Source organism: Babylonia areolata, chromosome 1 (genome assembly GCF_041734735.1).
Source record: "Babylonia areolata isolate BAREFJ2019XMU chromosome 1, ASM4173473v1, whole genome shotgun sequence".
NCBI classification, from domain to species: Eukaryota; Metazoa; Mollusca; class Gastropoda; order Neogastropoda; family Buccinidae; genus Babylonia; species Babylonia areolata.
Window position 1 is genome coordinate 26,793,752 of NC_134876.1, and position 22,815 is coordinate 26,816,566.

Sequence of the window (22,815 nt, forward strand, 5' to 3'; positions counted from 1 at the left end):
TCTCCCATATGAGGACACATGCCGACAGATAAGCCTGCCTGCCTACTCATCCGTCGGTCCGACGGGAGACTCCATCATATATATATACGAGGGTCATTCAATAAATAAGGTGAATTTTTCGGTATAAGGACTTCTAATACAGATAGAAGCTTACTTCTTTTTTTCTTCTTTTTTTTCAACGTAGTCTCCCAGCACTGTCACACACTTTTCCCATCTGTGCACAAGCTTCCGTATTCCCTCAGCGTAAAAATCTTTGGACTGATGTCTCAGCCAGTCGCTCACAACACTTTTGACTTCATCGCCACTTTCAAACTTCGTGCCTCTCGTGAACGCTTTCAAGGGACCAAACAGGTGAAAGTCTGAAGGGGCAAGGTCTGGGCTGTAAGGGGGATGAGGGAGCAGTTCCCAGCCCAGCTCGTTGATGGTCTGCACCGTTCGGGCTGCTGTGTGAGGCCTTGCGTTGTCATGATGCAAGATGACTCCTTCTGACTGATGACCCCTGCGTTTGTTCTTTATGTCTTTCTTGACCTGCCTCAGCAGTTCACAGTAGTTGGCACTGTTCACAGTGCTTCCTTTCTCAAGGAATGAAATGGTGATTGGGCCTTGCATATCCCAAAAAACGGTGAGCATCACCTTCCTCGTGGACCGCTGGGACTTGAACTTCTTCTTCACTGGAGAGCCTACGTGCTTCCACTCCATGGACTGCCGTTTGGACTCAGGCTCATAGTGCCAAACCCATGTCTCGTCACATGTGACCACCTTCTTCAGAAACTCATCACCATCCTTCTCATAGCGGCAGAGACACTGCTGGGACAACTCGACCCTCCTCTGTTTGTGCTCTGGAGTAAGCATCTTTGGCACCCACCGGCAGCTGACCTTCGAGTAGCCAAGGTCATCATGGACAATTTTGTGTGCTGTCCCAACAGATAAGCTCAAAGTCCTTGCAATGTCATCCACTGTCACCCTTCTGTCAGACTGAATGAGGTCATTGACTGATTCGATCACCTCAGGAGACCTCACTTCTGTAGGCCTTTCAGGCCTGTCTTCATCCTCAACACTGCTCCGTCCTTCTTTAAACAATTTAGCCCACTTGCAGACATTTTTTCGGCTGAAACATGTGGCACCATACACAGTTGACATTCTCCTATGAATTTCAACTGGTTTGCACCCTTCAGCAACCAAAAACTTGATAACTGACCGCTGTTCAATCCTGGAGCATGCTTCTTCGTCGGCCATCTTTGTTAATCGCCAAAACTCTCAAAGTTTTTTTAAATCTGCAAAACAAATTAAATCCATGTGAAAAAGAAGTAAAACAAAACAAAAAACAAAAAGAAAAGAAAAAAAAAGTAAGCTTCTATCTGTATTAGAAGTCCTTATACCGAAAAATTCACCTTATTTATTGAATGATCCTCGTATATGCGCTGAGATAGTTGCTGATGTGACGAATCTTTCGGTGTGTGTAGATGCATGGTGTGTGTTAATGTATAGGCTATAATTATGTATTGTTAATGTGTGTGTGTGTGTGTGTGTGTGTGTGTGTGTGTGTGTGTGTGTGTGCTCGCACGCATTCATCATGTCTGGCAGTGCTAAACGCTGTGATGCGCCATCGACTCAGTGTGAAACAAATGTGTTTTTGAAATCGGTTATTATCAGTGAAGACGCCGGTTCAGTGTTGGGCAGGTGTGGTTACCTTACTTAACGAGCGGCGTGCACAAGGGACGGAAATCTGTTATGCAGTTTGTTCACACACACACACACACACACTGACACACACACGCCGTGGCACGGCACACTCCCGGATGGACGGATGCGCGCTACGCGAGCGCGCACGCGCGCGCGCGCACGACGACTGAGGGCCGCAATGTGCTGTGTGGTTATAAATGTAATGTGCTAGATGTTTATTCAAAGCCTCTTTCAAACTTATATGTCAGGTATGTTTCTATGTAAACGGAGAAAAAGAGAGAGAGAGAGAGAGAGAGAGAGAGAGAGAGAGAGAGAGAGAGAGGGGCAAAAAGAAAAGGAAAGAAAGAAAAGACCCCTCAATGCTCATCGACATCTGACAATGACAATGATAATGACAATAACAATGAGTTTATTCCCATTAACTCTTTTGAGTCACAGAGAAACAAGGAAACATGACAATAACAGGATGGCGACCACAGAGGAAGAGCGAAGATACTGATTTTAAAGAAAAGAAATAAAAGGGGAGATAATACAAATGGGGAAAAATAAGATGAATTAAAAGGCCAAATGTAATCATCAGTCTGTTAAATGCAATAAGAATAGCGAAAGCAATGTTCCATAGACAAATGCACGGATTACAACTAAAATTTACAATAATTGTGAGTAAAGCGACACATGGGAGATCACTGCTTCAAAACCTAATTAGTTTGGCAGCAGATTAGTCTCCCTTCCAAAATGGTTGACGTTGTGAGTGACCACATTTCCTTTTCTTCATTCTGTTACACGACCAACATCGACTTGCCGATGACTCTGTCGTGGTTCATGCATGCTGGGTATTTTCGTGACTACATAACCCACCGAACACTGACATGTGTTACTGGATCTTTAACGTGCGCATTTGATCTTCTGCGTGTGTATACACACGGAGGTTCAGGCACCAGCAGACCTGTATGCACATATGTTGGCCTAGGAGATAGGAAAAATCTCCACCCTTTACCCACCAGGCGCCGTTTCACATTTCACTTTCACTGCGTTGGCGGCCACAATCATCAATTTGATTTTTACGCCGTTTTTGTTGGGTTGCGATGAAAGAAAAACAAGCTACAGAAAGCGACAGACCTATTAGTGAGGATGAAAACCTAGTCCTACTCTAAATGGGTTCTCCGGCAGGCTACTATCACTTCACTTTTCGCCCTTCCGAGCTAGCCGGTCCCTTGTTGATCTAAGACAGCAGGGCCCCAAAAATAAATTAAAAAACCCAAAAATATTAGGGTAAGAGAGGGGGTGGGGAGGAGGAGGAGGGGGGTGGGGGTGGGGAAGGAGACCTGTTATCTAATTAACTACTGATTGGGGGGCACCCTAGACTTAAAGGTGTCCAAGGTGTCTGCTGCTATAGCTGTTTCAGGCAGGTTGTTCCAGTCATGTATCCTTCTGGGGAAGAAGGAATATTGCCTGTATTGGGTTTTACACCGGATCTGGTCGTGATTCGAACCCGGGACCCTCTGATTGAAATTCCAACGCTTAAACCATTCGGCTATTGCGCCCATCAACTTGGCATGAATTTTAAATCATTTCTTTAATTCACTGTGTGGTTCTTATACGTGTGTAATACTAATAAACATAATGATTTATTATGTATATTGTGCATTGCCGATTCGCTAAATGTGATTTTATCTGTAAAAACCCATAGACTGCTAATTATCTGATGCCACTCATGCCTCCGCTCAGAAAGCTGCTCACAACCAACAAACATGCTGCTCTTGTTTTCTTTTGTCTACTTTGATTTATTTAATTATTTGTTTGTCAATAACCACACAATTATCATCTCCTCCACTCCTTTGTGTGACTAACAGAGTGAACGACCATGCCTTATTATTAACACCACTCATTCTGCCATGAGGTGATAAACTATGAATATTGCCAAAGATAAGATCACAATGGTAGCGAAGTGTGCAGTAAGATGTGTGGAAAACGACAGACTGGGTAAAGAGGTGGTGAAGTTCACTGTGGTAACATGTCAGTACTCAGTTTTGTAACTCTTGAATTCATAACTGAACGTAGTTTATGACATGGAAGATGAAATAATAATAATAATAATTATATTAATATAGCGCTGAATCTTGTGCGGAGACAAATCAAAAGCACTTTCGAACCATTCATTCATATGCATGCATAACTCTAAAACTGGAAAAACTGAAGACAAGGAAGAGGCAGGGAAGGGAGGCTAGTTTGGGAAAAGGTGGGTTTTAAGACCAGACTTGAAAGAGCTGAGTGCGGAGACCTGACAAAGAGAAAGAGGAAGTTCATTCCAGTTGCAAGGTCCAGAGACAGAAAGAACGGCAGCCAACTGTTGAGTGTTTGAATCTGGGTATGCGTAAACAGAGTGGATCTGAAGCCGATCGTAGAGAGCGAGATGGAGTGTAGAGGTAAAGGCAGCCACAGAGATAGGAAGGGGCAGATTTGTGAATACATTTATAACATAGAGTGCTGATCTTGTACTTTATTCTGTGTGAGACAGGGATCCGGGAGCCAGTGGAGATGTTGCAAAAGAGGAGTGATTTGCTCAGATCTTTTCTTTCTGAGAACAAGTCGGGCAGCAGAGTTTTGTATGTGCTGAAGGGACTGAATGGATGAAGCAGGCAAACCAGACAATAGAGTGTTACAGTAGTCAAGGCAAGAGAGAATAAGAGAAACGACAAGTCTAGATGTTGCATCAGTGGACAGATATTTCCGGAGGGAACCGATACACTGCAATTGACAGTAGCATGATTGACATGTCTGACTGATAAATTTTTGCATGGACAGTGTGTTGTCAAGGACAACGCTGAGGTTCCTGACTGAACTGGAAAGAGGGATGGATGTACTGCCAAGTTTGATTGCGTCAGTTATGATGGAAGATAGTTTTTGTTTAATTCCTATGATCATTACTTTCGTTTTGTCACTGTTCTGGAGTTGAATGTCATCAGCATTATGGCGGTTGATAATTTCAGCGAGAGGAGCAGTGTACAGTGTGAAGAGCACTGGGCCTAAAATAGATCCCTGTGGGACTCCATGTTTGATTTTAACGGGTTCAGAATGGAAATTATTAACAATGACAGACTGGAATTGATCAGTGAGATAAGATTTGAACCAGTCCAGAACAGTGCCGTTGATACCAAACGTAAAATGAAGACGGGAAAGAAGGATTGGATGGTCTATCATGTCAAAGACAGCTGACATGTCGAGAAGAGTGAGCAGGGAAATTTTTCCGGAGTTGGACACTAGCAGTAGATTATTCAGGATGTGGAGTAGAGTGGTTTTGGTGCTGTGGTCAGCTTGATAGGCAGGCTGAAATGGGTGGATGAGATTGTTGAAACAAAGGTGTTTGTTGAGCTGCTTCAGGACAGCTTTTTCAAGAGTTCGGACATGAATGAAAGATTAGAAACTGGTCGATAGTTTTTCAAAATGTTTGTGTCAAGGTTGGGTTTCTTCAGAAGAGGCCGGACAATTGTAGTTTTGAAAGTGGATGGAAACATTCCAATGAGAAGGGATGAGTTGACAATATTGGTGATTGTGGGGAGAAGCTGTGAGACACACTGGAAAAGACCGAGGCTGGTATAGGATCGAGCTCACAGGATTTTATTGTCATTTCTTTCAGGATTTCATGGACTTCTATTTCAGCCAATGGATTAAAGGAATGGAGAGGAGTGCCGTTGAACTGAGGATCAGGATGAGCAGGTTGGAAAGGCATTTGGTCTAAGATGGTACAAATATTTTGGACTTTGTCGAAAAAGAAAGAGGAGAAGACATTGGGGATTTCAGATAAAGTGTGGGCAGAAGGAAGAGGAGTCTTTTTTGCAGTACCGAGAAGATTTGACATGATAGAGTGAAGAGATTTGGTGGATGTGGCATTGATAACTTGAGAAGAAAAGAAGTTTGTCTTTGCTGATGAGATCATATGTTTGACTTTATTTACACCTTGATGTATATTACATTTCCACAGCAGGTGTGCCTGATGTTTTTAAAGCAGCAGTCCTGTTCAGCATGTTGGGTTTGTGTGAAAATCAGGCATTTGTCTCCATGTTTTCTTTTTCCTTTTTTTTCAACAGCACTGATTCATTCCAGAATTAAGTGGACAATTCCTGGAGATTATTATTAATATTATTGTTATTATCATTATATATATATATATATATATATATATATATATATATATATATAAAGCTTGCATTAAACTATTGGATTAGGGAGATTTGAACCATGACTCAATTTCTACCAGACTGTTTCAAAACAAAGAGACAATTAAAAAGCTTTAAAGCTTGCTTTGTCCTTATTCCTACTATTATTAGTGAGTATTACTAAGTACTACAAAGTACAAATGTGGTGTAGCATGTATATGGATCAGTCCAAATGCTTTGATAGCTCCTTAAAAATGAATTTGAAACTATGCCTGTTGTGAGGGCAGGACTGGGGAAGGGGGCCTAGAGAGAGGAGCTTTCATGATCCATGTCTCATGAATTTCATTACAGGAAAGGACCTTCCTTGAGATACAGTAGCCACAGACAGCTGTTGCTGGAGTGGAGTATAGAGCACATAGCCATGGGCACAGACAGCTGTTGCTGAGTAGAGTGTAGAGCACATAGCCATGGGCACAGACAGCTGTTGCTGAGTGGAGTGTAGAGCACATAGCCATGGGCACAGACAGCTGTTGCTGAGTGGAGTGTAGAGCACATAGCCATGGGCACAGACAGCTGTTGCTGAGTGGAGTGTAGAGCACATAGCCATGGGCACAGACAGCTGTTGCTGAGTGGAGTGTAGAGCACATAGCCATGGGCACAGACAGCTGTTGCTGAGTAGAGTGTAGAGCACATAGCCATGGGCACAGACAGCTGTTGCTGAGTAGAGTGTAGAGCACTTAGCCATGGGCACAGACAGCTGTTGCTGAGTGGAGTATAGAGCACATAGCCATGGGCACAGACAGCTGTTGCTGAGTAGAGTATAGAGCACATAGCCATGGGCACAGACAGCTGTTGCTGAGGAGAGTGTAGAACACATAGCCATGGGCACAGACAGCTGTTGCTGAGTGGAGTATAGAGCACATAGCCATGGGCACAGACAGCTGTTGCTGGAGTGGAATATAGAGCACATAGCCATGGGCACAGACAGCTGTTGCTGAGTGGAGTGTAGAGCACATAGCCATGGGCACAGACAGCTGTTGCTGAGTAGAGTGTAGAGCACTTAGCCATGGGCACAGACAGCTGTTGCTCAGTAGAGTGTAGAGCACATAGCCATGGGCACAGACAGCTATTGCTGAGTGGAGTATAGAGCACATAGCCATGGGCACAGACAGCTGTTGCTGAGGAGAGTGTAGAACACATAGCCGTGGGCACAGACAGCTGTTGCTGAGTGGAGTGTAGAGCACATAGCCATGGGCACAGACAGCTGTTGCTGAGTGGAGTATAGAGCACATAACCATGGGCACAGACAGTTGTTGCTGGAGTGGAGTATAGAGCACATAGCCATGGGCACAGACAGCTGTTGCTGAGTGGAGTATAGAGCACATAGCCATGGGCACAGACAGCTGTTGCTGAGTAGAGTGTAGAGCACATAGCCATGGGCACAGACAGATGTTGCTGAGTGGAGTGTAGAGCACATAGCCATGGGCACAGACAGCTGTTGCTGAGTAGAGTGTAGAGCACATAGTCATGGGCACAGACAGCTGTTGCTGGAGTGGAGTATAGAGCACATAGCCATGGGCACAGACAGCTGTTGCTGAGTGGAGTGTAGAGCACATAGCCATGGGCACAGACAGCTGTTGCTGAGTGGAGTGTAGAGCACATAGCCATGGGCACAGACAGCTGTTGCTGAGTGGAGTGTAGAGCACATAGCCATGGGCGCAGACAGCTGTTGCTGAGTGGAGTATTGAGCACATAGGTAGGAAAGGAGGCCCAGGTTGAATGTACACATGGGCCAGTATTCTAGGATTCTTACTCCCTCATTCACTGGACCTGGAATCTTGATCTGTATGAAATAGTGCAGCATGCACTTTGTGCATGTAAATGACTCAACATCAAAAAGAGAGATTTCCCTTTTGTGTAAAAAAGAAATGCTCTTCTACAGATAAATTGAAATAACACACACACACACACACACACACACACACACACACACAGATATAGAGATAGATATATATATAGAGAGAGATAGATAGATGGATGTAAATATACAGGTGGTGGGGTTGCACTGTGGCTATTTTCTCTCTCCTGGGAGAGCAGCCCAGTTGTCATACAGAGAAATAGTAGTAACAGAAAAAGAAAGAAAAAACAACAATACCTTCAGACAAACACACACAAAAATGGGTGGGAGGAGAGGGTTGTGGGGGAATGACTTCTACTGTGATGTTTGATCATCACACCGTTCATTTACATCAGTTGCCATGTGTGTTAGATCATCACACCATTTACATCAGTTGCCATGTGTGTTAGATCATCACATCATTTACATCAGTTGCCATGTTTGTTTGATCATCACACTGTTCATTTACATCAGTTGCCATGTGTGTTAGATCACCACACCGTTCATTTACATCAGTTGCCATGTGTGTTAGATCATCACACCGTTCATTTACATCAGTTGCCATGTTTGTTTGATCATTACACCGTTCATTTACATCAGTTGTCATGTTTGTTTGATCATCACACTGTTCATTTACATCAGCTACCATGTTTGTTTGATCATCACACTGTTCATTTACATCAGTTGCCATGTTTGTTTGATCATCACACTGTTCATTTACATCAGTTTCCATGTTTGTTTGATCATTACACCGTTCATTTACATCAGTTGCCATGTGTGTTTTATCATCACATCATTTACATCAGTTGCCATGTTTGTTTGATCATCACACCATTTACATCAGTTGCCATGTGTGTTAGATCATCACATCATTTACATCAGTTGCCATGTTTGTTTGATCATCACACTGTTCATTTACATCAGTTGCCATGTGTGTTAGATCATCACACCGTTCATTTACATCAGTTGCCATGTTTGTTTGATCATTACACCGTTCATTTACATCAGTTGTCATGTTTGTTTGATCATCACACTGTTCATTTACATCAGTGGCCATGTGTGTTTTATCATCACACCGTTCATTTACATCAGTTGCCGTGTGTGTTAGATCATCACGCCATACTTTTACATCAGTTGCCATGTTTGATCATCACACCGTTCATTTACATCAGTTGCCATGTGTGTTAGATCATCACACCGTTCATTTACATCAGCTGCCATGTTTGTTTGATCATCACACCGTTCATTTACATCAGTTGTCATGTTTGTTTGATCATCACACCATTTACATCAGTTTCCATGTTTGTTTGATCATCAGACCATTTACATCAGTTGCCATGTGTGTTAGATCATCACACCAGTTACATCAGTTGCTGTGTCTGTTTGCAGTCTGTCATCACACCAGTTCATAATGGGGAACGTTTTTTGGAGGAGTGTCTGCTCTCTATTGTCAGTCAGACGTTCAGCGGTCATTTGGAGCTGAGTATCTACAATGATGGCAGTAAGGTATGTAGTGCACACACTGACTGTACCATATGAGGTATGTAGTGCACACACTGACTGTACCATATGAGGTATGTAGTGCACACGCTGACTGTACCATATGAGGTATGTAGTGCACACACTGACTCCATAAGGTATGTAGTGCACACGCTGACTGTACCATATGAGGTATGTAGTGCACACACTGACTGTACCATATGAGGTATGTAGTGCACACGCTGACTGTACCATATGAGGTATGTAGTGCACACACTGACTCCATAAGGTATGTATTGCACACACTGACTGTATCATATGAGGTATGTAGTGCACACGCTGACTACCATATGAGGTATGTAGTGTACACGCTGACTGTACCATATGAGGTATGTAGTGCACACGCTGACTGTACCATATAAGGTATGTAGTGCACACGCTGACTGTACCATATGAGGTATGTAGTGCACACGCTGACTGTACCATATGAGGTATGTAGTGTACACACTGACTGTACCATATGAGGTATGTAGTGCACACGCTGACTGTACCATATGAGGTATGTAGTGTACACACTGACTGTACCATATGAGGTATGTAGTGCACACACTGACTCTATGAGGTATGTACTGCACACACTGACTCCATCATGTGAGGTATGTAGTACACAGACTGACTCTATGAGGTATGTAGTGCACACATTGACTCTATGAGGTATGTAGTGCACACACTGACTCCATGAGGTATGTAGTGCACACATTGACTCCATCATGTGAGGTATGTAGTGCACATACTGATTATGAGGTATGTAGTGCACACATTGATTCCATCATGTGAGGTATGTAGTGCACACACTGACTCTATGATGTATTGCACACACTGACTGAGGTATGTAGTGCACGCACTGACTTCATCATGTGAGGTATGTATTGCACACTGACTCCATCCGACTCCATCATGTGAGATATGTATTGCACAAAGAGCAAACAATAGTACATGTGTTTGCTGGCACTAGTTACTTGGTGTGACGATCGTGTTTTTAAGAGCAGACGATAACACAGGTGTTGACTAGTGTGACGGCTGTGTTTTAAAGAGCAGATACTATCACAGGTGTTGACTGGTGTGACGGCTATGTTTTAAAGAGCAGACACTATCACAGGTGTTGACAGGCAGTAGTTACCTGGTGTGACGGCTGTGTGCAGGACAAAACTGTGGAGATTGTGGACAAATGGAGAAGTCGTCTGGAAGAGAAAGGTGTGACTATGGTGGTTGGGGGACATGATGACTCCACTCCCAGAGGAGGTGAGTTTATCCTGAAATTAACCCTTTAGTTTATCCTGATATTTAACCCCTTCACTGCTGCTGATGAGCATATTTGACGGTGAAGGGCTGTCACTGAAATCAGACAGAGCTAACAGATGATGTCAGTAAAGGGCTGACACCTCACTGCGATCAGACACAGCTTACAGGTCAGGATGTCAGTGAAGGGCTGTCACCTCACTGCGATCAGACACAGCTTACAGGTCAGGATATCATTGAAGGGCTGTCACCTCACTGAGATCAGACACAGCTTACAGGTCAGGATGTCATTGAAGGGCTGTCACCTCACTGAGATCAGACACAGCTTACAGGTCAGGATGTCAGTGAAGGGCTGTCACCTCACTGAGATCAGACACAGCTCACACGTCAGGATGTCAGTGAAGGGCTGTCACCTCACTTATATCAGACACAGCTTACAGGTCAGGATGTCAGTGAAGGGCTGTCACCTCACTGAGATCAGACACAGCTCACAGGTCAGGATGTCTATCACCACTGTATCTGGACTTATCCCTCTTGGAGTTGCATTACTTGGGTCAGCAAAATAACAGACAGAAATTAAAACCAGCAAAAAGTAGTGATTGCACTTTGGACTCATGCCATGCTGATCTCATTTCACCAGTGAAGGGGTTAATCTTTGTGTGTTTTATGTTCCATGTTATTTCTAGAGAGGGGCCATTGAAGGGAGGGGGAGCAAGGGGGTTACAATGCATTTCTTGTTGTCGGTCACAAAGGGTACAGCCTGTGCGAATGAAGAGGAAAAGAAAATATTGTTTTGTGCAGTCCTGTGATGTTCGATGACTTCTGCTGTGATGTTTGATGACATACTGTGATGTTTGATCACTTATACATTGATGTTTGATTACTTATACTGTAATCTTCAATGGCTACTACTGTAATCTTTGATGGCTTGCACTGTGATGTTTGATGACTTGAACTGTCATGTTTGATAACGTATTCAGTGGAATTACCTCAAGTGTATTGTGTAGGCTAAGGAAGGAAGCAGCACTGGAATGTGACAACACCAGTTTATCAGGTGGTATGTTTCAGTGGGCTATGCCAAGAATCAGGCTGTTTTAGGATGTGACAACACCAGTTCATCAGGTGGTCTGTTTCAGTGGGCTATGCCAAGAATCAGGCTGTTTTAGGATGTGACAACACCAGTTTATCAGGTGGTCTGTTTCAGTGGGTTATGCCAAGAATCAGGCTGTTTCAGGATGTGACAACACCAGTTTATCAGGTGGTCTGTTTCAGTGGGTTATGCCAAGAATCAGGCTGTTTCAGGATGTGACAACACCAGTTTATCAGGTGGTCTGTTTCAGTGGGCTATGCCAAGAATCAGGCTGTTTCAGGATGTGACAACACCAGTTTATCAGGTGGTCTGTTTCAGTGGGCTATGCCAAGAATCGGGCTGTTTTAGGATGTGACAACACCAGTTCATCAGGTGGTCTGTTTCAGTGGGCTATGCCAAGAATCAGGCTGTTTTAGGATGTGACAACACCAGTTTATCAGGTGGTCTGTTTCAGTGGGTTATGCCAAAAATCAGGCTGTTTCAGGATGTGACAACACCAGTTTATCAGGTGGTCTGTTTCAGTGGGCTATGCCAAGAATCAGGCTGTTTCAGGATGTGACAACACCAGTTCATCAGGTAGTCTGTTTCAGTGGGCTATGCCAAGAATCAGGCTGTTTCAGGATGTGACAACACCAGTTTATCAGGTGGTCTGTTTCAGTGGGCTATGCCAAGAATCAGGTTGTTTCAGGATGTGACAACACCAGTTTATCAGGTGGTCTGTTTCAGTGGGCTATGCCAAGAATCAGGCTGTTTCGGGATGTGACAGCACCAGTTTATCAGGTGGTCTGTTTCAGTGAGCTATGCCAAGAATCAGGCTGTTTCAGGATGTGACAGCACCAGTTTATCAGGTGGTCTGTTTCAGTAGGCTATGCCAAGAATCAGGCTGTTTCAGGATGTGACAACACCAGTTTATCAGGTGGTCTGTTTCAGTGGGCTATGCCAAGAATCAGGCTGTTTTAGGATGTGACAACACCAGTTTATCAGGTGGTCTGTTTCAGTGGGCTATGCCAAGAATCAGGCTGTTTCAGGAAGTGACAACACCAGTTTATCAGGTGGTCTGTTTCAGTGGGCTATGCCAAGAATCAGGCTGTTTCAGGATGTGACAACACCAGTTTATCAGGTAGTTTGTTTCAGTGGGCTATGCCAAGAATCAGGCTGTTTCAGGATGTGACAGCACCAGTTTATCAGGTGGTCTGTTTCAGTGGGTTATGCCAAGAATCAGGCTGTTTCAGGATGTGACAGCACCAGTTTATCAGGTGGTCTGTTTCAGTGGGCTATGCCAAGAATCAGGCTGTTTCAGGATGTGACAACACCAGTTTATCAGGTGGTCTGTTTCAGTGGGCTATGCCAAGAATCAGGCTGTTTCAGGATGTGACAACACCAATTTATCAGGTAGTTTGTTTCAGTGGGTTATGCCAAGAATCAGGCTGTTTCAGGATGTGACAGCACCAGTTTATCAGGTGGTCTGTTTCAGTGGGCTATGCCAAGAATCAGGCTGTTTCACAGAGCACCGGGGCCTTTCTGTGCTTTCTGGATGCTGTAAGTATATATGTGTGTATGTTCGTTCTTCAGTTTAGCATCTTTTCACTATCAGTGACATTAGACGATAACAAAAAAAAAGGAAAAAAAAACAAACCCCAAAAGCCAACACCCCCCCCCCCCACACCCCCAAAAAAAAGGAAACAGGGGGTGTGGAGGAGGGAGGGGGAGAGGTGGGTGGTGTTCGGTGTGGGGGGAAGAGGAAAACAGAAAGGTAGAAAACTACCAAAAAATGCATACCTAACATGCAATAACATTTAACAGTAACAATTCAATAATGATAATAATAATCAGAAACCATTAACACAATTCTGAAGTACATTAAAGGAATGTAGAAATAGGGCTATGAACTAATGCCTGTGAAAGTTCGACCATAAGAACATAATCAGGAATAACTTTCGAAAAATCGTCTGCAGAGTAGTTATTCTCTTTGAAATACTTGGGCAAAAAGGTACGTAACTGTGAAACAAACAATGATGCAAGCTGAACTGCTTACCACAGATGCATGTAACATTTTTACTATACTTTGTCTTCAGCACATCAAGTTTTATATGGAAGAAAGTAGAGGTTATTAATCTTGTATTGCAAGCTGATGGATTCGGTATCTTTTCTTTAATAATATTCTCAGGGAATAATGTCCCTTTATGTTTTAAAAAAACTTTTCCTTCCATCAGTTATGAAATCGACCCCATGCTGATTTTTCTAACAAAGTTTATGCCTCTTTTACGGAAAGACAGACATGTATTTTTGTCGATTATTCTGAATCTTGTGCTCCTCTTTTAGCTGCTTTATCACAGTTTCATTGCCAAGAATGCCCACATGAGAAGGCACCCAACAAAAACTGACCTTAGTCCCTTTAATCTTCAAACAATGTACCAAATGATTTGCCTCAATAACTAAGTCAGGTCTTGTTTCAAGGCTAAATAATTCTAGAGCATAAAGCACTGATTTGGAATCAACAAAGAATGCTATTTTTGAGAAAACTATTTGATGGCTAAGTAGTTCAGAGCTTGTATAATAGCAATTAGCTCAGCCGTGAATTCCATATGGAAAGATGTTTTCCAATAAAGTAAGATTTTTCAACTTTAAAGGCAGGAATATAGAAAGCCGCACCAGCATTTTTGTCATCAAGAACAGATCCATGTGTAAATATATGGAGGTGATTCTGATATTTTTCTGCTATATGAATTCTGGCAGTACTTGTCGTGATATTGATGTTTTCTTGCTTTTTTCTTTCAGAATAACTGATACCAAAATCTGCTTTCAACATTTCCCCCGAAACTGAAAAAGGACAGGAGTATGATGTGGTTTTGCAGCTAACTCTTTCATGTTACCATCAGATTCTTTTAACAAATTAAGACCTATTCAGAAGTAAGACCTATGGACACAGATCGTTTTCTTTTCAATCGCCAAAGACGTGGAACAAGCTCCCTTATAACCTCCGTCATTCTGATTTCCTCGCATCTTTTAAATCTCGTCACAAAACTCACCTTTTCCCTTAGCAATAAGTTCAATTGTGGCAGGTCCACTTCCTTTGTGTCAGCTGTGCTTGACTATGTGTGTATACATATGTATGTGTACATAACTACATGCATGTATATGAATGTGTATTGTGTGTGCGTGTGTTTATGTAAGTTTGTGCCTGCCTATGTGTGCGTATGTGTTAGGGTAGCTGTTAGATACACATGTATGTTAAAATGTATGTATGCAGTGTGTGTGTGTGTGTGTGTGTGTAGTCACCTTTTGGAGTGTGTATGTAACATAGATGTAATGTTTTATGTTAACAAAAGCGTTTTTGTAAAGCACCTAGAGCAGATTTCTGGACAGTGTGCTATATAAGTATCCATTATTATTATTATTAACAATTTTGAAACGTAAGTTGCAACTGTTTCTTGTGATGAAATGGCTTTAGCTCTTTTAGGAAAGTCAATGTCAGATCTTACTGTCAGTTCATAGCAATGAAATTTTTTGTCATTGAAGTGTATCTCACAGCAAATTTTGCTGTTGCTAACTCACTATGTTTATTAAGAGAAGAATTCTGGCTGTTTTGTATGTTTCCTGGTTTGTTGGTTTGTGTGTTTGTGGTGTGTGTTCTGTTGTGGTGTGTGTGTGTGTGTGTGTGTGTGTGTGTGTGTGTGTGGTGTGTATGTGGAGTGTGTGTGTGTGTGGTGTGGTGTGTGTGTGTAGGTGTAGTATGTATGTGGAGTGTGTGTCTGTGTCTGTGTAGTGTGGTATGTATGTTGAGTGAGTGTGTGTGTGTGTGTGTGCATGTGTTGTGATGTGTATGTTGTGTGTGTGTGTGGTGTGGTGTGTATGTTGAGTGTGTGTGTGTGTGTGTGTGTGTGTGTGTGGTGTGTATGGTATAGTGTGTATGTGGAGTGTGTGTGGTGTATATGTGGAGTGTGTGTGGTGTGGTGTGTATGTTGAGTGTGTGTGTGTGTGTGTGTGTGTGTGTGTGTGTGTGTGTGTATGGTGTGGTGTGGTGTGTATGTGGACTGTGTGTGTGGTGTGTATGTGGAGTGTGTGTGTGGTGTGTGTGGTGTGGTGTGTATGTGGAGTGTGTGTGTGCGTGCATGCATTAGGTGTGTTTGTATGTGTGCTTGTGGTGTGCATGTGGCATACATGGATCAGTCTGCATTGTCTAACACCTCCTTGAATGGAAAGTGAAACATGAACGTGTGGTGACACCGCTGATGTCATGTTGTCCCCATGACGCAATGTGGACATGAGGGTGTGTCATGCTGTCCTCATGTCTCAGTGAGGGAGTGTCGTGCTGTCGTCATGTCTCAGTGAGGGAGTGTCGTGCTGTCCTCATGTCTCAGTGAGGGAGTGTCGTGCTGTCGTCATGTCTCACTGAGGGAGTGTCGTGCTGTCGTCATGTCTAACTGAGGGAGTGTCGTGCTGTCGTCATGTCTCAGTGAGGGAGTGTCATGCTGTCGTCATGTCTTAGTGAGGGAGTGTCGTACTGTCCTCATGTCTCAGTGATGTGGTGTCATGCTGTCCTCATGCCATAGTTCGGGGGGGTGTCATGTTGTCCTCTTGACATAGTGAGAGTGTGTTATGTTGTCCCAATGACATAGTGAGGGTGTGCCTTGTTGTCCCAATGACATATTGAAGGTGTGTCATGTTGTCCCCATGACATAGTGAGGCTGCGTCATGCTGTCCCCACAACATGGCGATGGTGCGTCATGTTGTCCCCAATGACATAGTAAGGGTGTGTCAAACCGTCCCCATGACATAGGGTGTGTAATGCTGCCCCAATGACATACTGAGGGTGTGTCACGCTGTCCCCATGACATAGTGAGGGTGTGTCATGCTGTCCCCATGACATACTGAGGGTGTGTCACGCTGTCCCCATGACATAGTGAGGGTGTGTCACGCTGTCCCCATGACATACTGAGGGTGTGTCACGCTGTCCCCATGACATAGTGAGGGTGTGTCACGCTGTCCCCATGACATAGTGAGGGTGTGTCACGCTGTCCCCATGACATACTGAGGGTGTGTCACGCTGTCCCCATGACATAGTGAGGGTGTGTCATGCTGTCCCCATGACATAGTGAGGGTGTGTCATACTGTCCCCATGACATAGTGAGGGTGTGTCATACTGTCCCCATGACATAGTGAGGGTGTGTCATACTGTCCCCATGACATAGTGAGGGTGTGTCATGCTGTCCCCATGACATAGTGAGGGTGTGTCACGCTGTCCCCATGACACATTGAGGGTGTGTGCAGGATGACATCATGCATGCTGACCGTGTGTCACGTCAATATCAGGCTGCTGTGGCCAACCCTTCAGCGGTGAGTACTGTCTGTCTGTCTCACCGTCTGTCTCACATCTCGTCTGTCTCACTGTCTGTGAGTACTGTCTGTCTGTGAGTACTGTCTGTCTCACATCTCGTCTGTCTCACTGTCTGTCTCACATCTCGTCTGTCTCACTGTCTGTGAGTACTGTCTGTCTGTGAGTACTGTCTGTTTCACATCTTGTCTGTCTCATTGTGTCTGTCTTTCTGTCTGATTGTCTGTCTCACTGTGTCTCTTCCTGGTTGTCTTTCTCACTGTTTGTCTTTCTGATCGTCTTTCTCACTGTCTGTCTTTCTGATCATCTGTCTCACTGTGTCTGCCTTTCTGGTTGTCTGTCTTTCTGGTTGTCTGTCTCACTGTGTCTGTCTTTGTGATTGTCTGTCTCACTGTGTCTCTTTCTGGTCATCTTTCTCACTGTGTCTATCTTTATGGTCGTCTGTCTCACTGTCTGTCTCTTTCTGGCTGGCTGTTTCACTGTCTGTCTTTCTGGTTGTCTGTCTTACTATATCTGTCTTTCTGATTGTCTGTCTCACTGTGTCTGTCTTTTTGATTGTCTGTCTCACTGTCTCTCTTTCTGATTGTCTGTCTGTCTTTTTGATTGTCTGTCTCACTGTCTCTCTTTCTGATTGTCTGTCTGTCTTTCTGATTGTCTGTCTCACTGTCTCTCTTTCTGATTGTCTGTCTGTCTTTTTGATTGTCTGTCTCACTGTCTCTCTTTCTGATTGTCTGTCTGTCTTTCTGATTGTCTGTCTCACTGTGTCTGTCTTTCTGACTGTCTCACTGTCTGTCTTTCTGATTGTCTGTCTGTCTTTCTGATTGTCTGTCTCACTGTGTCTGTCTTTCTGACTGTCTCACTGTCTCTCTTTCTGATTGTCTGTCTGTCTTTCTGATTGTCTCACTGTCTGTCTTTCTAATTGTCTGTCTCTCTGTCTGTCTTTCTGATTGTTTGTCTTACTGTCTGTCTTTCTGATTGTCTGTCTCACTGTGTGTGTCTTTTTGATTGTCTGTCTCACTGTGTAACTCTTTGATCGTCTGTCTCACTGTACAAGGTACAATTATATTTCTGTTCTGGTTCTTTTATAAACTTTCTGTTGAAGAATTGATGAAATGGTCAGTGTTTGAGTTTATGACTTTGGTTAATAATAATATATATTAATGTGCATACATGCATGTCCAGTACAATATCAAGCTTTGCAATGTCATCACGAATCAGTATGTTCATGAATGTGTATTGTTCTGTCTACATAATAAAGTGATAAAAGGTAGTGTAAAATCAGAAGTACCTTGATGAAGATGAATTTGAGTCTCAGACTCTTTTTCAAGTGTAGAGAAGTATTGGCAGGCCACAGTTGTCTGTTGGAGGTGTATTCAATTCAGTGACAAGACACCGCATTTCAGCTTACTGACTTGATGTTGGAGGAGAGGGGGTATGAGGGTGGGGTGCGGGTGAAAAAAAGGGGAGAGAAGGAGGGGGGAGGGAAGGGAAGGGGAAGGGAGTTAGATTGAAGCATCACTCTCTGATGTTTTGTCCCAGAGGTTGTTCAGTGACTAGGCGAGACATGACCTGGCTTTCTGTGAAACTTGGGTTCTGAAATTGTATGTGTTTGATACCTAATGCACAAAGTGTATTAATTTTGTATCTGTGAACTTCTGTCTGAATAAAAAGCAGGGCAGGTTTCCAAGTGTGCAGGCAACATGTGCAGAAGTAGTGTCTTTGTCAGTGCAGATTGTGGGCTGTGGGTTTCACCGGGATCCTGAAGGATCCACAGCTCGCTTTACCCACTGGGCCAACTCCATGACCCCACAACAGCTGTACACACAGGTCTGTCTCTCCCTCCTCCTTCCTTCCTTCCTTCCTTCCTTGCTTCCCTCTCTCCCATCTGTCTGTCTTTCTGTCTCCTCTTCTCTCCAGCGGAAACTATAGTGTCAGAATGATACCTTCATCACCATAATTGTCCATCTGTTTGGTGCAGGTCCAGGCATTCCACATTGCCTGATTAAAGGGGAGAAGTTTGGGTGGAGTGGTGTTTTTCTGTTAAAACAGGTCCTGATTAAAGGGGTGAAGTTTGGATGGAGTGGTGTTTTTCTGTTAAAACAGGTCCTGATTAAAGGGGTGAAGTTTGGGTGGAGTGGTGTTTTTCTGCATTAAAACAGGTCCTGATTAAAGGGGTGAAGTTTGGGTGGAGTGGTGTTTTTCTGTTAAAACAGGTCCTGATTAAAGGGGGGAAGTTTGGGTGGAGTGGTGTTTTTCTGCATTAAAACAGGTCCTGATTAAAGGGGTGAAGTTTGGGTGGAGTGGTGTTTTTCTGTTAAAACAGGTCCTGATTAAAGGGGAGAAGTTTGGGTGGAGTGGTGTTTTTCTGTTAAAACAGGTCCTGATTAAAGGGGAGAAGTTTGGATGGAGTGGTGTTTTTCTGCATTAAAACATGTCCTGATTAAAGGGGTGAAGTTTGGGTGGAGTGGTGTTTTTCTGTTAAAACAGGTCCTGATTAAAGGGGAGAAGTTTGGGTGGAGTGGTGTTTTTCTGTTAAAACAGGTCCTGATTAAAGGGGTGAAGTTTGGGTGGAGTGGTGTTTTTCTGCATTAAAACAGGTCCTGATTAAAGGGGAGAAGTTTGGGTGGAGTGGTGTTTTTCTGTAAAAACAGGTACCACCTGTGGCCAGCACCAGTTGGATGAGGAGGAAGAGGTGTCATCACTTCTGACTTGAGACGCTTTGTATTCATCTATGTTCACAAATAAAGTAGCTTGTTATTCAGCCAAGGGCAGGCTCTCAAATTTCTTTCCAGAGTGTTGGGTTTATGTGTAAGGCAGGCATCTGATTAGACGTTTTTTTAATTTTTTTTTAACGGGGATGTGATATTCAGTGTATGTATTAGTCTACACGCTTTGACACCTTCAAACTGAAACTGAAACAGAAACACAAGTCTTGTTTACAAACAGTATTGTTTGTTGACATGTCAGTTTTGTTTTTGTTGTTGTTAAATCATTATAATCATTGTAAACATTACATTGTAGGATTGTTGAAAAACAACACAACACACAAAGAAACATCAATATTGGAATGAAAAGACAAACTGACAAACTAACAACCAAAAGCAAAGTAAAAGACAACAACAACAGCAGCAGCAGCAGCAGCAGCAACAACAACAAAAACAACAACAAATGTATAATGCTGTTTCATGCAAAGATGTCGCGAAGACATTGTACCATAAAAAAAAGAAAAAAGAAAAAAAAAAGGGGGGAATCCACATTTAGTTCAATATCCAGTTCAGTTCATAATGAAATTGTGAACTGTGTCAGATAGCAACAAGAACAAATATGGTTTATTTACATATATATATATATATATATATATATATATATATATATATATATATATATATATATATATATATATATATATATATATACATAGAGAGAGAGAGAGAGAGAGAGAACAACACACAAAAAGTAGGTAATAGCAAGACCTTGACAGATTTGTGACATAACTTTGATAGAACTGTCCATTTCTATGAATTATCAGCAGAAAAAACAGTGTTATTTTGAAAGTGAACATTCATCCAAGGTGATAATATTATTGTAGCTATCTGCAGAGGTACCATGAAAAGCATGGTTCTTGGTACCTTGTGGCTTTGCTGGTTTTCATTTTCGCTATCTGATACCAGAATCAACCTCTTCTTTTCTTTTCTTTTTTTTTATTCCTTTTTTGGCATTCAGTACAACATGTGTAACAAATGAACAAGAATAGAAAAAAAAAGGGCACATATAATGAAGCTCATGTCGTTATTACATGTATTAAAGTTTATGCTGTACATGTGTCAATTGTTCTTTTGATTTGAAACAGACAAAACAAAGGGATGACAATCATGCACACGAGAAGAAGGGAGAGAGAAAGGAAGGGATTCAGAGAGACGGAGAGAGAAAGGAAGGGATTCAGAGAGACGGAGAGAGATGGAGAGAGAAAGGAAGGGATTCAGAGAGAGCGAGAGAGAAAGGAAGGGATTCAGAGAGATGGAGAGAGAGGGAGAGAGATGGAGACAGAAAAGAAGGGATTCAGAGAGAGGGAGAGAGAAAGGAAGGGATTCAGAGAGAGGGAGAGAGAAAGGAAGGGATTCAGAGAGGGAGAGAGAAAGGAAGGGATTCAGAGAGAGGGAGAGAGAGGGAGAGAGAAAGGAAGGGATTCAGAGAGGGAGAGAGAAAGGAAGGGATTCAGAGAGAGGGAGAGAGAAAGGAAGGGATTCAGAGAGAGGGAGAGAGAAAGGAAGGGATTCAGAGAGGGAGAGAGAAAGGAAGGGATTCAGAGAGATGGAGAGAGAAAAGAAGGGATTCAGAGAGGGAGAGAGAAAGGAAGGGATTCAGAGAGAGGGAGAGAGAGGGAGAGAGAAAGGAAGGGATTCAGAGAGACGGAGAGAGAAAGGAAGGGATTCAGAAAGAGAGAGGGAGAGAGAAAGGAAGGGATTCAGAGAGGGAGAGAGAAAGGAAGGGATTCAGAGAGAGGGAGAGAGAGGGAGAGAGAAAGGAAGGGATTCAGAGAGGGAGAGAGAAAGGAAGGGATTCAGAGAGAGGGAGAGAGAAAGGAAGGGATTCAGAGGGGGAGAGAGGGATAGAGAAAGGAAGGGATTCAGAGAGAGGGAGAGAGAAAAGGAGAGAGAGGGGGGCATATTACAAGAATAATTACATAATGTCATGTTACAAATAATAACAATAATGATAATCATAATGATAATAATAATTAATTTTATTTTTTTAAAAAGGTGCTGGGGGGGGAGGATTGGGAGAGCCACAGTGCATTGAAATGCTTCAAACTGAAGGTTTTGACATTGACGAGGATGATGAAGATGTTGAATAAAATATCTGTAGTGAAGAAAGCTACCGGCAAGTAGGTACTGATAGTGATTCAGCTTCTGGGAGTAGTGAAGAGGGAATGGGGGTGGGCGTTCACACAACGTGAGGAGAGGGGTCAGAGGGTCAAATACAGTGAGTTTCATACAGTTACTTTATGTTTTGTATTTTTTGTGATTTTTTCCTAACCCTAACAAATGGGTCGTCTGTAGGGAAAAGCAAGGGAGAGAACTAGTCGTCCGGAGTGAGTTAATGATGTTTGTCGTTACTCAAATTTCTTTTACCAGTGATGTTTTTTGTTATTCACGCTGTGTCTGCTAGTGTTATCATTGATTATGTCTCCAGATGTACACCTCCCATGGGCCAACAGTCATCATGCCCACCTGGTTCTGTGCCCGCAAGGTGTTTGACACAGTTGGTGGCTTTGACGAGGGTGGAAAGGTGGGTGTGACATCTGGTTCTGTTACACCTGGTACTGTTACACCTACAACTGGTTCTGTTGCACCTACACCTGGTTTTGTTACATCTGCACCTGGTTCTGTTACATCTGGTTCTGTTACACCTGCACCTGGTTCTGTTACATCTACATCTGGTTTTGTTACACCTGCACTGGTTCTGTAACATCTGGTTCTGTTACACCTGCACCTGGTTCTGTTACATCTACACCTGATTTTGTTACACCTGCACCGGTTCTGTTACATCTGGTTCTGTTACACCTCGTTCTTTTACACCTATACCTGGTTCTGTTACACCTACACCTCGTTCTGTTACACCTACATCTGATTCTGTTACACCTGGTTCTGTTACACCTACACCTCATTCTGTTACACCTACATCTGCTTCTGTTACACCTTGTTCTGTTACACCTGCAACCTAGTTTTGTTACACCTACACCTGGTTCTGTTACATCTTGTTCTGTTACACCTACACCTGGTTCTGTTACACCTACAACCTGGTTCTGTTACACCTGGTTTTGTTACACCTACAATCTGGTTCTGTTACACCTACAACCTGGTTCTGTTACACC

The 22,815-nt window shown here is 43.1% G+C and overlaps 1 protein-coding gene across 4 annotated transcripts in view; it reads left to right on the forward strand.

The window, feature by feature from the left end:
- The first annotated feature begins 2,405 nt into the window (after positions 1 to 2,405).
- The window catches only part of LOC143281391 (queuosine-tRNA galactosyltransferase-like), a 33,367-nt gene continuing 12,957 nt past the window's right edge, over positions 2,406 to 22,815 (forward strand). For all 4 annotated transcript variants that reach the window (XM_076586599.1, XM_076586606.1, XM_076586617.1 and 1 more), the window contains exons 1-7: positions 2,406 to 2,430; positions 9,127 to 9,243; positions 10,419 to 10,518; positions 13,080 to 13,144; positions 16,877 to 16,942; positions 18,672 to 18,767; positions 22,134 to 22,229. In XM_076586599.1, the coding sequence (XP_076442714.1) occupies positions 2,419 to 2,430; positions 9,127 to 9,243; positions 10,419 to 10,518; positions 13,080 to 13,144; positions 16,877 to 16,942; positions 18,672 to 18,767; positions 22,134 to 22,229 (552 nt within the window). In that variant the 5' untranslated portion in view covers positions 2,406 to 2,418. The remainder of the gene's footprint in view (positions 2,431 to 9,126; positions 9,244 to 10,418; positions 10,519 to 13,079; positions 13,145 to 16,876; positions 16,943 to 18,671; positions 18,768 to 22,133; positions 22,230 to 22,815) is intronic.